This window comes from Propithecus coquereli, unplaced genomic scaffold (genome assembly GCF_000956105.1).
Source record: "Propithecus coquereli isolate 6110/MARCELLA unplaced genomic scaffold, Pcoq_1.0 Scaffold238, whole genome shotgun sequence".
Classification (NCBI taxonomy): domain Eukaryota; kingdom Metazoa; phylum Chordata; class Mammalia; order Primates; family Indriidae; genus Propithecus; species Propithecus coquereli.
Genome location: NW_012147930.1, coordinates 1,470,729 through 1,485,987, shown reverse-complemented (window position 1 = coordinate 1,485,987; position 15,259 = coordinate 1,470,729). Strand labels below are relative to the sequence as shown.

General features: G+C 41.5%; 1 protein-coding gene across 1 annotated transcript in view; it reads left to right on the top strand.

The window, feature by feature from the left end:
- The window catches only part of CSMD1 (CUB and Sushi multiple domains 1), a 1,519,798-nt gene that overhangs the window by 1,467,677 nt on the left and 36,862 nt on the right, over positions 1-15,259 (top strand). The window contains 2 exon segments of the mRNA XM_012645868.1: positions 10,772-10,945; positions 12,418-12,591. Of these exon segments, the coding sequence (XP_012501322.1) occupies positions 10,772-10,945; positions 12,418-12,591 (348 nt within the window).

Here is a 15,259-nt window from a genome sequence, read left to right as displayed (position 1 = left end):
CTGGCTAAGTCCTTTGGAACCTTCTCCGTGATTTTTGTGTAACGTTGTAATCATGCAAAGCCATAGAAGCTGGAAGGTTTAATCTTCTGAATCTTTATGAGCTAGGATCACCTCAGGAACTAAGCCAAGACCAGGGAAATTTGAATAATAAAGCCTGCTCTTTTTATTTGGGACAATTCGAAGAAAAAGGCTGAAAGTTGTAAACCCTAAGAAAACCAACCACTAAAAGAAGGCTCTCACACGTATACATGAAATGTACTACTTATATGAATGCTACTTGAATACTCTCTCTGTTTATATATATGTAATTTTATTATTGAATGTATTCAATGCATTATATATTACTGAACACACAAACACACACACATATCTTGTTGTTGGATGTAGTCATTGCAGTCTTCAGCCAACTGAAATTTCCTTGGAATGTATGTGGTACTTCACGTAGAGGGTCACAAGTGCTTCTGAGATTTTTTGTGCATCCCTAAATGTTCTTGTGAAATTGGTCAGCCCCAGAGTAGCGCTCTCCCGTGGGCAGCTTTGGTGCGGACTAGATCCTGTCTGTCGACTTCAGTGGAAGTCGTCACTGCAGAAGGGAACTGGGTGATCTAAGACACTTACATCTCTGGTAGTAATCGTAAGGATGGGAATTAATAACAACTTACACTCATTACTGCTCTACTGCTTACAAACACGCCCCTAACCTTGTCTTATTGGTGGTTACCAATACAGGATGCGGCAAAGGCCACTGTTGGAGCCTTGGGGAATTTCAGCGGCAGGTTCGGTTTGTATAACTGTTAATTCATGGGTCAGCACAAGTCTTATTGATCCGCAGTAAACCCTTACCTACCTCTGTTATTCTTCTGCGTGAAGGTCAGGACTTTGATAGGGGAACAGGGAGACGTGCACTGAATAGCTGGCTGTCTGGAGATGCCCCAGACGCAGCCTCAGTGGCACACAACACCTCCCGGAAGCTTTGGGAAGACGATTTGCTCAGAAATGAGTCCATTTGCTCAGAAGAAAATTAAACTGCAAATAAGGAGGAAGAAAAAAGCCCAGATTATAATGTATAAAATGTTAGTGTTTTAGGAATCAGATACAGCATTTAAGGAACAATACAATAGTAGGAGGCACAGAGTATTTAAAAAAACAATTAGAGAAGGGTTAGAAATGACACATAGCCACCTATGCAAACACACTAATGGGTAACTCGTGAGTAATATGTTTAGTGTGAAGATTTTAAATACGGTTTTGCAGCTGCCACTGAGATGGGAAGGGTTAAGATTCTTAATACATGGGATTTGGTGGCGAAGCCTTTCCGTTTACCAGGGAGAGACTGCTAGTGCAGCAAGCATGGCCCAGCAAGAACACGTGTCCATGGGGAACTGTGAGTCTGTGTGGGATGGTGGGGAGGACGGGCACAGGAGCAGGGGTGGCGCCGTTGCTGGGGAAGATAAAATAACGCTCAGGCAGATGAAGGGAGTTGAGGCTCCCGCACACTCAGTCTGGCACAGATATTTAGTGGAGTAGAAATCAGAAACCTCAATTATCCAAACATTAACTAGCTGCTTGATTTGGAGACCATAATTTTGAATGATGTTATTTATTGATGACTTAAAAAATACCTGACATTTTTTAGATTTATCTTATTGAATCCTCATGAGAACATATGGCCAATGCTTACTACTCCTATTTACAGATAAGAAAACAGCAGAGAGAAATGAGGAATGTGCCCAACATTATTAAACCAATAAATCTCAAAAGCAACTTTTACATCTGAGCTGTTGGATTATAGAACACAGACTTCTGCACCTATAACTAGTGCTTCAGTAAATTTTGGGCTCCTTTGTCAATGTTCTCTCTCGGAAGGGGGGTGTAGTATGAGCCGGTTGCTCCGTTGTGCTGGTTCTGACCAGGCTGCTGGCTAAGCAGAAGTGGAACCAGCTGGGTCACAGCACTGTGGTCCTGCGTCACTCCCGCCCCCAAGGCACCTGCCCAGACAGGATGTAAATACAGACGGAAGATCCAGAAACACCCTTTCTAAAGAGTATTCCTAAACACGCCTCTCATAGCTGCATCAAACAAAAACATGGATCCACGCTCGCATGTTGTCCTGCGAAACCATGAACACGCATCTCCAAAGTTACTTACAAAGAATATGTTGAGTATCTGCTCTACATATCACCCAGTTAATGAACAGTTTTTGACAGCTAACTGCTTCTCTAATGGTGTGACAAATCACACTATATGTGTGTCTAACTCTACAGTACGTCCCTTTAATAATGTCCCACAAAGAACTTTGCCAACAACTCAGCACTGTCTTTCAGAGTCCCCTCAGCTGGTTCTGATACTGTTCTAGGCAGGAGGCTCAACTTCATTAGACATTCAGACATTCTGAAGTTCTCTTTAATAAACTTCTTATCATTCTGCAGGCCAGTTTTTGATGAAAAAAAATACAAAAAACAGGTTATAACCTCTGTGTTGTCATAATAATGCTTCTTAACAGAAAAGACAGAACAGAAGAGGACATTGAGGTCTTTTTTCTGCTTTGTTTCTGTCTTCTGTGGTTTTAGTACCGACTTCAGTGTGTGAATTTGGTTCTCACTTCAAACATAATTTACAGGGCCTTTTTATGGTCCTGAATATTTTACATTATTTCCAGCTCGTGGTGGATTTGTCCTTCACTATACTGTCCTTAAAACTATATTTCATTCTCTTAAACATGTCCTGGGACAGGCTATCTGCTTGCAAGTCGAATTTCTTGCAGAAAACCTGGTGTGCACTGTGTCTGTGATAGGGCCTAACGATATCATGCCCTATCATTAGGGTGTGATAATGGTACTAGTTGAAAGAGTGAACCTAACATTCGGTGATAAATTCAGGAACCCAAATTTTAACGATTGGCCAAATACATAAGAAAATAATAGGAGTTAATGTAAAATTTCCCTCAAGGTAAAAAATATAAAATAACTTCAAATGTGTATCATGAGAAGACAATTCTGAAATCACAAGCATAAAAGCAAAGAAATTGAGTATTTTGGATAAGAGGAGGCCCAGGCGTGCAGTGTGGTCCGATACGACTTCGTCTGAGTCTTGCTAGTGACATATACCCACCCTGTGTTGGCTCACGCACCTCGTATCCAGAATTACGATTTCAGTTCTGTAAAATCGTTTCAGTGGGCTGTTGAGGAATTGACATGTGTCTGTGGTGAAAGATCTGGTGACCATGATCTCTGAGGAAGGAGAAATTTTGATATTGGTTTGGCTGAAAGAAGAGTTAGGCAGTTATTAATAGCCATTTTGAAATGTTTAAGACACTATTAGGTGAAAGATGGAGTAAACCAGCTGTAAAAAATCGTTCTCCATATCAATGCCAGCCCTGATGGATGGGCAGAGTCTCCATGAAAACTCTACTGAGATCTAAGTATTAATAATGGATCTGCAGGTAGGAAAAAAGGAATAAAAAATAAAATTAATTTCATACCCCTTCCGAGAGCAAGGACTGGGGTTGGTGCTGACATTGGGAATATGTATTTTCATTCATTGATTTGTAATAGCAGATACTGTGGACAGGAAAAAAATAGCTTTTGGACTCAATATAAGAAACACCTCCCCTTATTTATGTATTTTTTTAATGTGGTAGGTCTGTCCGGCAATGCAATGAGGACTTTATGCAGAAGACAGCGCCCCGTGGTAGTTCTTTGGGTAAAGTTCCCCGGACTCTGGGCTGCATTAGCCTAGATCTGCTATGTTTTCCGTGGTAAAGCAAGTTCTCTTGGCAAAAGCATTGTTCCAAACTGTGGTGCAGATCTTGTTTACTTTTAGGACTACTAGAAAGAAGGCTGTTTTCTGAGATTGTGCCTCTGTTTCACATGGAACATGGATCATGTTTCCAGTGATTTCCACCATGGGGGGACATGCTGGAATCCTTGATCATGGCAGCCAAAACCGCCACACACAGGAACGTACAGCAGCACTTCCACAGGCTGAGTCTATGAATGTCAGCTTTTGGAGGGCTGTATGTTAGGAGAGGAAGGATAATTCTCTCTGCCCAGTATGCAAGAACTGAATTTATCCTGTGTTTGAGGTCTCCAGTCTGAATGCTAAGCAGAATCTTTGAGAGAGGATGGAGTATGTGTGTAAACACATGTAGCTGAATTTTAGGCAAAGTAGTGCACAGGCACATCCGAGTACATTCTTATAAAATTCAGCCCACCCTTCATCAGCGCTGTCATTCCTGTGCTGTCACCGGGGTCTCCCAGCGTTCTGTAAATTACTGAGGACTTGTCCTCTTTCACCATCTGTGCTCTGTGATGCTACAGATCTCTCCTGAGAACACTGGCCCCGTATCTGATCTCTCAGGCACCTTCTAATCCATCAGGGAAGTTTTATCGTCCTCATTCTTCCTTAATTATTTTCTTTTGTTTATCTTCCCTGTGGTGGTTTACTTGAACCAACAGAGAGAACACAGACAAGAAAGAGATTACACATTTAGAATCCGTGCCCCCTGTTGGAGAACCTACATGAATCTTTTGATAAGTCACCTCATTTGGACTTTTCGACACGTGATTACCTATCCTCTCCCCCACTCCGTTACCTCTTTAATCTGTGGTATTCAAGATGTTGGTGATAGAAGGAGACACTTCCCACATAAAGGGCATTATCTTTTTTTCATTGCATTGTTTTGTTACCATTTGAAATAGTTCCCATTTGCTGTACTGCAATGACCTATGAGGAGATGAATTCTTTCTGTAAATATAATGTTATGGTGACACTGATATCCTAGAAGAGCTAGATGACATGATTCAAAATAATATTTTTAGACCACTCTTCATAGTTCTTAGAGAACCAAATTGAAATGTATTCTTCAAATGCCTTGTATTTTTTGAGAGATCCACATACAAATGTTTACTAAAACGATTGATTGAGGTAAGTTTATAGTACAGCAAAAAGATGGTTTAGAGTGGGAAGATTAATCCGCCCCCTTTGGTCTTTGCTATACAATCTCAAGTGTGAAATGTGTGCTGTGTATTAGTCGGGGAGACACCCACGGCCAATCTCCATATTTTGCAAATGCATTATCAGTGGCTAGGGATAAACGTGGCAAAATCTCAGCCCTAAGTGTTTACGTTTATATTTCTGAATGTAGAATATCTAGTGATATTCTTTTAGTTCCTGGAGAACGACTGCATTGCATGAAAAATTACTTTTACAGGGTTCTTCTTTTTATGGAATTTATACTCTAAGGAATAAATAAGGTAAATTCCAAGTAGCTTTAATAAAACCTCGGCAATAATGAAAGGCAAAAGGGAGATGTAAACAAAGTACTTCAGCAGCCTGGTGAGGGTGGGCGGGACTGAGAGACGGTTAGAGGACGGGAGATGGAGGAAACCCCTTTGATCACTGGCAGAATTCCTGCAAACAGAAAAAGAATAAAGCTATTCTAGAAACAGAGCCACAGACACTGGCAGCGGCATAGGTGTGGAATAACGCAGAGGCGATCTTGACGCCACAGCGAGGCTGAGTTTCCTGCGCTAAGCCTGTTCTGGAGTAGCCAGTGCTTCCTCGTAGCCATGGCAGCCTGGGTAACGGGGCCGCTGGATGTGGGAAAAAAGTGATCTGGTATCACGGACACCTGCTCTAGGGCAGGTGCTGAGCTGAATCCCATTCCATAGAACGTGATGCCACACTCAGAACCCACAAATAGTGGAGATAAACAGGTGAGAAAAATTATGATGCTAATCGCTAAATTCTAAACAAAACAAAGCAAAACTGGAAGACGAAGTATTTGAAATAGGTGGGACTGAAGATGGGTTCTCCTGTTACAGGGGAAGCTTAAACAAGAGAGGTATTTGTGTTGTGTAGAAATGAGCAGTAATTTCTCCAGTGTTGGTGGGAGACGGCACACACAGGGCAGGTGGGAGATGAGGTTTGGGAGCAGACATTTTACAGGCAGACAAGACCGGGGAGGAAACTTCAGGCCAATGGGGTAGTTTGTGCACAGGGGTGGTGTAAACCATGGTATGTTGAGAAACTCTGTAAAAAAGCAATAGGTAAAAGATTTCTGATAGCCCCAAAAACAATCTAAATCATGGTGCTGGTTTGAACATTTCTTTGTATCAAATATGGCTTAAAATAATCGCCATTGACTAAAATGTGTTAAACAGAGATTTGATTTAAAAATCGCTTTGTGGCAGAGGAGTTGGGCCTTGCTGCGTGTTGTCACTGACAGCACCGAGTGCTGTGTGGCTCATCAAGGCCAATACTTGCAGACCCTTGCAAGGATTCCACGAACTTTCAGCAATACCACATATTTCTGCGTCATAGGCAGAGTCACTCAGCATTGCCCCTAGAAATCACACTTGGAGGGAAAAAAAGTCTCATCTGTCAGAATCCAAATGTGTTTCTTTAACATGTACAGGTCTGGAGATTTAAATATGTCCATTGACGTTAATGCTAAGAATAGTTTTTCCTGCATATAAGTAGATCTGATCCACCTGACATTTTGTGACCATTTATTAATACTCAAGGAGGGTTTGTAAATTGGCTTTGGAATTCACTGCCCAAATAACCCTGACTTTAGCTCAAAGACTGTTATTGCACAGAACGAATAGAATATAGCATATTACGTTTCTAATTCTCCTACAGGTACAGGATATTTGTGATGCTTAGTGTTTTATTTTCAGCAGTAAGCACCAAAAATCACAAAGCAAATACTAAGGTTGAATATTTGGTTTATAGATTTTCTAAACATGGATTCAGTTCTAATCCCGAGACCAATATTTTGTATTTGTACTGATACAAACTGGCACATTTAAAGGGTGACCTTCAAGTAGACAACTCTAAGGGGGAATTTGTGTGTGTGTGTGTGTGTGTGTGTGTGTGTGGGAGAGAGAGAGAGAGAGAGAGAGAGCCCTGTGAGAGGAGAGAGACCCAGCCCTGTGGTTTCTATTGAAGGCACTGATTCCACCCAAAGGAAAGAGGACCCCAGGTCTGTCCTGTAACATGGGGGACAGTGTGTCCAACATTTCCACTGGTACAAAGGTTTCTGTAAAACAACTGAAAAAATGGAACTTTATTAAATTTCCAAATCACAGACACCATTTCTAAACCTGCACAGGTCTACATACTTGTCAGAGGCTCTACCCTGCTTTTCTTGCCTTTGAGATGTTCACTCTTTGCGTTTATCATGATGTTAAGCTTAATCCAATGACTAATAGCTCTGGTCTCTTTCAGTGTCCAAGACACCGTCTCAGTCACTCAGAAAGCCACCACTAAAAATCAGTGTAGTGTTAGGTTGCAGACAGTGTGACTCATTGCGGTATCAAAAACTAGTGGTGCAAAACCATAGGGAAAGCTAATCTAGACAATGCCCAAATCCTGTCTGTCAGTGAGATTCCTCCTCTAAAAGGTGACTTCATAGGACCACATTCCAGAAAGAACAGGTAGAATTCTTGGCAGGGCTGCAGGGTGCAAGACTGAGGGAACTGGACCCATTCAAGGAAATAGTTTGCAGAATATTCACTCTGCTAGAAACAAACAAAACAACCTTTTGTGCTCTCAGAGGTTTTACGATGTTATACTAAAACATCTGTGCAGTGGAATTTAGATGGGAACCCAGAACCCAAGGCCTTGAGAGGCTGCCGTGCTGAGACCCCGGCTGTCCTGTGTTAACCCCTGTGAATTGCGGGAGGCGTTGCCTCCCATGGTCTGAGCATGGACCACGCTGCGCAGGTGTTAGTGGACTCAGCGGTTCCTCCGTGTCCACCTCTGTTGGACTTCAGACTAACCTGGGCTCACAGAGGGAACCTGGCCATTTCCGCCCTCCTGAGTTCTCCCTCAAAAAATGCAGTTTTCAGGAAAACCCTGGCCAATCAAGAAAAAAGGCATTTCTCCCTTCTGGCACTTTCTTTTGTGGCATTTTGCTGGTGGCATACCACCGGACTTGGCTTCCTTGCTACGAAAGTCAACTAAGCATTCTATCCATCTTGCTGCCAATCTCTGTGTTTGGGTGAAATTCTTTCCACAGATTTTATTTCTTTCTAACCTTTTGTCTTTTATTGTAGAGAAAGATTGTTAGAAGAAATTCTCTTTTTCTATTCGGGGCATTCTAGCCAAAATAAAGTACCAGTTTATAATTACAAATAATAACACAGCTTTTGTCATATATAGAAGAGAGAAAATTTAAACGCCAGTGATTTTCAAAGCTTGTAGTATAATGGAAAAACTTTGCACGCCAGATAAGAAAAGCAAATTCCTGGGACCCACCTGTTCTACTAGAGGATGTATAAACCTCACCTGTTTTGAATCTCACAGTATTCTTACTCTCTTGTTTGATTAGTCTTAAAAGGCCATCTCGAATGATATATTTTTGTGGTATAATATGTAAGATAAAGATAATCACTCGAGAAGGCCACTGAATTCTTGATTCTACTACTTATTCTCTCCAAAACAGTTTTACACAGTTGGCGAATTATCCAATCCACGGTAATACCTGCCCTCAGCATGGAGAAAATGAAAAATCAAAATGTAAAATTCTAGAAGTGTGGTAGTGATAGAATTGTTAATCCATGCCTGAACCAAAAGAAAACTGAGCAGTTCCTTTAGGGGATATCTATATCTACCTATGTATATGCATTGAATTAAAAATCACACAAAGTTACAATTTTGTAGCATTTTTTCCTACCTTTGCAGCCGTTTGCTTATCAGTCCTTTCTGGTTCAGGTTGCTATAAATTTATGAACAGGATTGATACAAAAGTAACACGGGCCACATGCTTTCACTCCAGGGTTCTCTTTCCACATTTTAATAGGAAATTTCTGATGAACACTCTCAAGAAATTCGGGTTTTGTGATTTTCCGAGTGTGATTATTGTTGCTACACAGTTGCCTGTGGAAAACAAATAGTGATCGTTGTTTGCGCTTCAGCCAAATGTCATTGAAGTTAAATAAACAAATCCATAAAACCAAGAGAAAACAAAAACTTTGGGTCTGGCATCATGGTATGAGATCTAAAAATAATCACGTTGCTTTATTTTATTTGGTGTTTAGTTTCAAAGTGTGTAGGGCTCTGGTAACCCAATTTCCTTTTCTTTTTCTTTTCTTTTTTTTTTTTTTTTTCAGTTAAGAGTTGCTTATCCTTCTTTGCTACTGTTCACACTCAGTGTAACTGTAACAACTAAATACCTATGAACAGCCGGATAGGGTAGCCAGATAGATACAGTGTTGCAAACCGCAAAGGATTACAATGGCCCCTCTCCTACTAAGTGTGCAATCTGGTCATACAACTCTATAGTCTTCCTATCTAACAGAGACTTTAAAAAGTAAATTATATTTCTAATGTCTGTGACTAGGCTGCCTTTCTGTCAACTTTTCCTGGCTGACACATGCTCATCCTTCAGACCGTAAACGTCACCTGTTTCGGTAGGAGTTTCTGGTCTTCTATATGGCTACACGTCCCCGCCACACGAGGTCCGCACGCCCTCAGGACTCTACGTATTATATCTGCTCATCCTTTTTTTCACTCTCTGTGATTGTATCTTCTTCTCCATTTAATCCTTCGCCCCAAGAACATTTCAGGCCCATAGCAAATCATCATTAAATTATTTCCAACTGCATGGCAGTGGCATAGAAGATAATGTATGTGGAGTAATATAAAAGGCACAATACCAAGCAGTGGAGTTACTTTGTTTCTATTAATTTCAACAAGTATTCCACGAATAGACACTGGGCAGAAGTATGCGTGTAATTATATCTCCACCTGATGGCAAATGCAGAGAGATGCCTTCTAGGTGTTGCGTCCATGACTCAAAACCAGGGCTGCGCTGAGGATATTAAAAAAAGAAAACTCACATGCAAAGGATGTAGCACGATATTATCATACAATAACACAATCTCAATTTTGACACAGAGCTTAGATTTCATTGAGTTCAAGTTCCACCTACTGCAGTCTTCTGTTCCACAACATTTTGGCATATTATTGTTGAGATTTGGGTTAAATAGTGTGGCATAAGTGAAATTATGTGGCTATTCTAGTTTCCTGAACAGCCTATAATTGGTCTAAGATTTGAGCGTTTTACAAAGGAATTCACTGAAGGCTGAGAAGTGATACCAGTAAAAAACAGATCGCTTTCTCTTTGTTTGAAATTAGAAAGGCACTCTGAAGAAATAAATTCAGTTGTTCAGGTGAAGAAGCTAAAATACAAGGTGATCCTACTGATTCTTTCTTTCCATCAGTCACGGAGCTGAAATGAAGTGTTTTTGAAAGACATCCTCTATTCCCTTTAGCCATTTAGCACCAACTCCTCAGAGAACTGAAATGACCACGTGTCAGAGAAGAGTTGCTGTTGGAAATGCTTATTTCCAAACACAGCTGTTCACCTTTCATCTGGTTTCTAAAGTTTCCAGAGACCTCTGTGGCCATTAAGAGTACTTATTTGCTAGGCTTTTAGAGAAGAGTGCAACCTCAAACTACGTGCATTTACTAAAAACTCAGCTGAGAAAAATATTTGCTAAGGTTTAAAGAGGAGCGGAGCCAGTCACTCTGCACGAATCAAGAACGGTCCGGTACGGGTCTCCTAGAACAGCAGGACTCCATCCGAACGCTTCCCTCTTCACATCCTGCTTCTCGGGGTCCCAAGTCACCTCCTCTTGGAGTGGCGCCAGGCTTCGGAAGTCACCCAAAAGGAATCGACTGTGTTTTGGGGGTGCAGGGTTCTAGACATGCTCTAGGCGTGTTTCTCTACATTTTTAATTGGTTCTATTTTTGTTTCCAGCGGGCCACTGCGGGTCCCCAGACCCCATCGTCAACGGGCACATCAGTGGGGATGGCTTCAGCTACAGGGACACGGTGGTGTACCAGTGCAATCCCGGCTTCCGGCTGGTGGGCACGTCGGTGAGAATATGCCTGCAGGACCACAAGTGGTCTGGACAGACTCCCGTTTGTGTCCGTGAGTAAACTGTTTGTGGGATGGTTCGCCAGATCCTTCCTTCTGTCATCTTTTCTTGTTGCTGTTGTTGCAAAGTCATAACAGAAACAGGTTGAATCTTCAGAGCAAAGCAGGATAGAGAGTTCGCAGTTTTGCCTGTGCAAAGAGAGAGAGAGTAGCATCACCAGTATATTCACTCTTCCCCTTTCATCGTCTTTTTCCCATTCTGTTTCCTTTGAACACCTCCTTCAGACTCCCGTACACATTTATTTTGCTCACTAATTCATTTTAAATGGAACCCTGGACAAGTGATCGTGTATTCATTTTCCCTGGTTTTATCACAGTATAAACTAGGTGGGAACAAAAGCTGCTTTCCAGAGGGTCAATAAAGATGCAGAGTCTGGGTCTGTAAGTTAATGTTGCAGATTCCTAAGCATAGCTACTCCCTGAGCCTTCAGTAGTGTTTGTATCTTTGCCCTGTGCCATCAGAATAGTGTTGTAAGAAGTCCTTCCTTTAACAGAAAGAGGTGACATTATGTGAAATGATCAGCCTCAAGCTCTGTAACTTCAAAGATAAATATCAACTACTCTTTTAAGAATAGAAGTACCTTCTCTTTCCTGCAAAATTCCTCTAACGCCAATTGTTTTACTAATATATCCTTTATTTTCCCGTGAATTATGCAAAGGAATTGTCGATCCAACTCTAGGGCTTTGAAAGCCGGCTGTCTGTGACAGCGCTGTGGAAAATGGACCAAGTTCAGGGGTGAAAGCTTTACTTGGAAGAAAAAAACTTGTTGACGAGATAAATGAGGAAGAAAACACCCATTTTATGACCATAATGTGTTTCTTTTGAAAGGGCCAATGACGGATCTCTCCCTGCCGTCTTGCTGGTATTAATATTTGGGGCATGACACAGTGACAGTTCACTGCATCTCAAAGGAGCATACAATAGGAATTGTCAACAAAAATACTATTCAAATGTGCATAGTTATTTTGCTAATTTCATGCTGTTTAAATTGATACGGGAATAATTTTACATGGAAAATTTAAAGCCTCAAGCAAATCCCCATCATGTTTCAAAAGGGAAGTTTTACAAAATCAGTTCATGTGTATGAGGGAGGAAATATTCAAAACTCATGATTAATGCAAGAATTTGTAGCCTGTCTTTGTTTTTCACTGCTTCCTTTTTAAATCACTTGGTATTACTCTGTCATGATTTGAGCAAGAAATAATAATTATTATGATGAAGAAACAATATGGTTGGCAGGTGCTGGTTATTTTCCACAATTGTAATAAGCGCCTATAGGTTCAGCCTGGGATTCTCTATCCCAATGTTCCTTTCCAGATATAAATGTCCTCTTTAAAATGTCTGATTAGTTGAAAACCCTTCAATCTGTATATTTAGCGTACCTGCATATTTATAGTAAATAATCCCGAGTGAAAGTGCTGACCTGTTTAATACTGAGCATCAACCTCGACCTTTCTCCCCACAGCCATCACGTGCGGTCACCCTGGAAACCCCGCCCACGGGTTCACCAACGGCAGCGAGTTCAACCTGAACGACGTCGTGAACTTCACCTGCAACACGGGCTACCTGCTGCAGGGCGCCTCCCGCGCCCAGTGTCGGAGCAACGGCCAGTGGAGCAGCCCTTTGCCCACGTGTCGAGGTAGGAGAGGCCTCCGGGAGGTGAGCCCTTAGCTCTGGGAGTGTGGCAGGACGTACTCTTCCTGCATGTGCTGCTTTCAGTAAGAAGTAATTTAAAAGCCCGTGAGTGTCACTGAGATCAATACTGAAAGAACGGCGGTCCACAATACAGTTCAAACCAGTGGCTCTTTCTTCTCTGGAATATCAAAATGGATTATATCCAGTGAGGGGGATGAACTGACCATTGATTGAGGGTAAAACAGCCCTTGTTGCTTGGACATGCACGTTTTAGCAGCTTACTTAACAGTGAAGTGGAAAAACATATTTTTTAAGCTCCGATACTTGACGGTAGAGCAGGGAATCACTCAGGTTTTCACGTGTGTGGCATTCGACTTAAACGAAATCCGCCGTGGCATTTGTATTCATTGCCTCTTTGCAGTGAATAAGGGAACCTTATTGAAAACACTAAGCGCCACTTCCCCTCTGTGTTTTCACGACACTGAAATCCTCGAGTGGGAAACGCAGCATTGGCTCAAATAACATTTGTTTATTTAAAAACATGAGTACTCTGTTCTCGAATACCTTCTTTTCTCACCGTAGTTGAATGCTTCAATGGCTTGTTTTCATGCACATCTTTGTTCTTTTTAAAAGGGGTGTGTTTTTATTAAACAATTAACAAGTTATGCTTTCAAGAATAAAGTTAGGCATAAGAAAATGGCGATTTTGAGCTGTGTCTGCTGTAAATATTTGTAAATTCTAGATTGCTTTTAAAAGAAATGTTTCATAATCTGTGAATCTTTGCAAAAGTTTTAGGGTAACGCCGTATCTGGTTTTAGGAATCCTTCCAATTCTTTTTTGTTGGTTATAAGCTTTTGTACTGTTTGTTATTTCCAGTTAACTCGCTGATTACATTTCCAAAACAAGAACTCTCCCAACAGTTGCAATTTTATCTGTAGATGTACATTTAGTATGTTTTAGTTCTTATCCTGTTAGGGAAATTTTAAATAATTATGTAATCTAACATCCTAAAATTTATCAGCAAGTTATGTGTCTTAAGAACTAATTCAGGGTTACAGTTATTAATGGAAACATGTTGAGTGTCTATGTAGTCTGTATGTAAGGCGAACAGGTATCCTTAATACCGAACCTTAGAAATAAGAGGCCCGTTAAAGGACTAGATGTCAGGAAAATCGACTTTTCGATGAGATGTGTCATCTAAGGTTTTGCTCCCAAAAGAGATGAAGCGGAGTTTATCTGAAATAGTGTATCTATTAATAATATAGCAGTCCAGTTGCTGCTGTTAATGTACCATATGGAAAACAGTCTAAAAGGGGAGAGAAATTATCACATTAAAATATAAAAAAGAGAGACAGTAGGTACGACAAGACGAGAATATGTCCACTTTTCCTAGAGAAGATGCATCCAACCCACGAGTTCACGTAGTGGGTGCAGAGTTTCTTGAAACTGTCCCGTTTGGCCAGCACCTCGCGTGGCACGGGGTCTTTATGCTCCAGGTGAGTGCTCACTGAACACATAAAGGGGAATTGCCATCCCTTCCGCACTCCTTCCCAGTGTGGAGAGGATCTGTCATTCAGAGCAAAGACATCCAAGCTCCTTTGTTCTCACTCTCCACGGCTGCTGGCTGTATCGGGTTCGGAGAGGCGGGAGTGGAATTCTTCCACAGAGATGCAGGTGGTTTCTGGTTCAGAAGCTCCTACTGATCCCTGGACAATGCGGGTGGTCTGGTCAGTATGAAAATTAACAAGTAGATCTCATAGCTTATATGTTATTATTACATAATAATGCGTTAAGGGAGACCGTCTTTCTTGTAAAGCCAGGGGTCGTGGAAAATGGTGAACAGATTGAGGGATTATGCCGAGTGTGTCTCTCAGTGCAGACTGCTGGCATTTCTAAGTAAAATCTTGCCGCTCCCCCACCAAGACACGCTGGCAAACACTGAGTATTGATTGACTATTGTGCTAAATATAGCTGAAATCATCACGATTGCTCACTCAGGTCTACACTTCTCTTATGTCGATGGAAAACGGTGAGGGCCAGGATGGCCAGGGGAAGACATGGCTGTTGGTGCCAGGCACTTGCTAACGCAGATGCAAGGATTTAGGGAAAGATTAAACAGCTTTAATCAAACTGTTTCACCTGCTGTGTATGACAGAAAAAAATAGCACAGCTGAAGGAATGAGTAAGAACAAATGCCCACAAATTTTGGTCCCAGTTATCTTCACACGGGAGTCCAGGGTAATTGTGTCTTGATGACTTAGGTGTATCAGAATGTTCTGTATCCATCCCCCCAGAACCGTGTAGTCAATGTAATTTAGCATTAATTAAGCACCTCCTGTATTGCAAATGCTGTGCTAGACACTGTTGGTACAGAGGTGGCTACAATAACTCTTTAAGTAGCCAACGGTCCGGGCAGCCAGAGGAAGAAGCAAGTCAGGCAGGAAGACTGTCACCCCTGCTGCTGAGACATGTGTCCCCTTGACACATGGTGTATCCTTGCAGAATGAAAGATCAGACGAACTCACAATAGTGAGCTTTTAACTATCCAAAACTATTTCTGTATCTATATCCCCTTTTCCTCTAACTTACTGCAAGAAAGAAGAGAAGAAATGAAATACCTATCATTTATTAATCGTTTTCAGTGTTTCAGATCCTGGGCTTGGTCCTTTAGA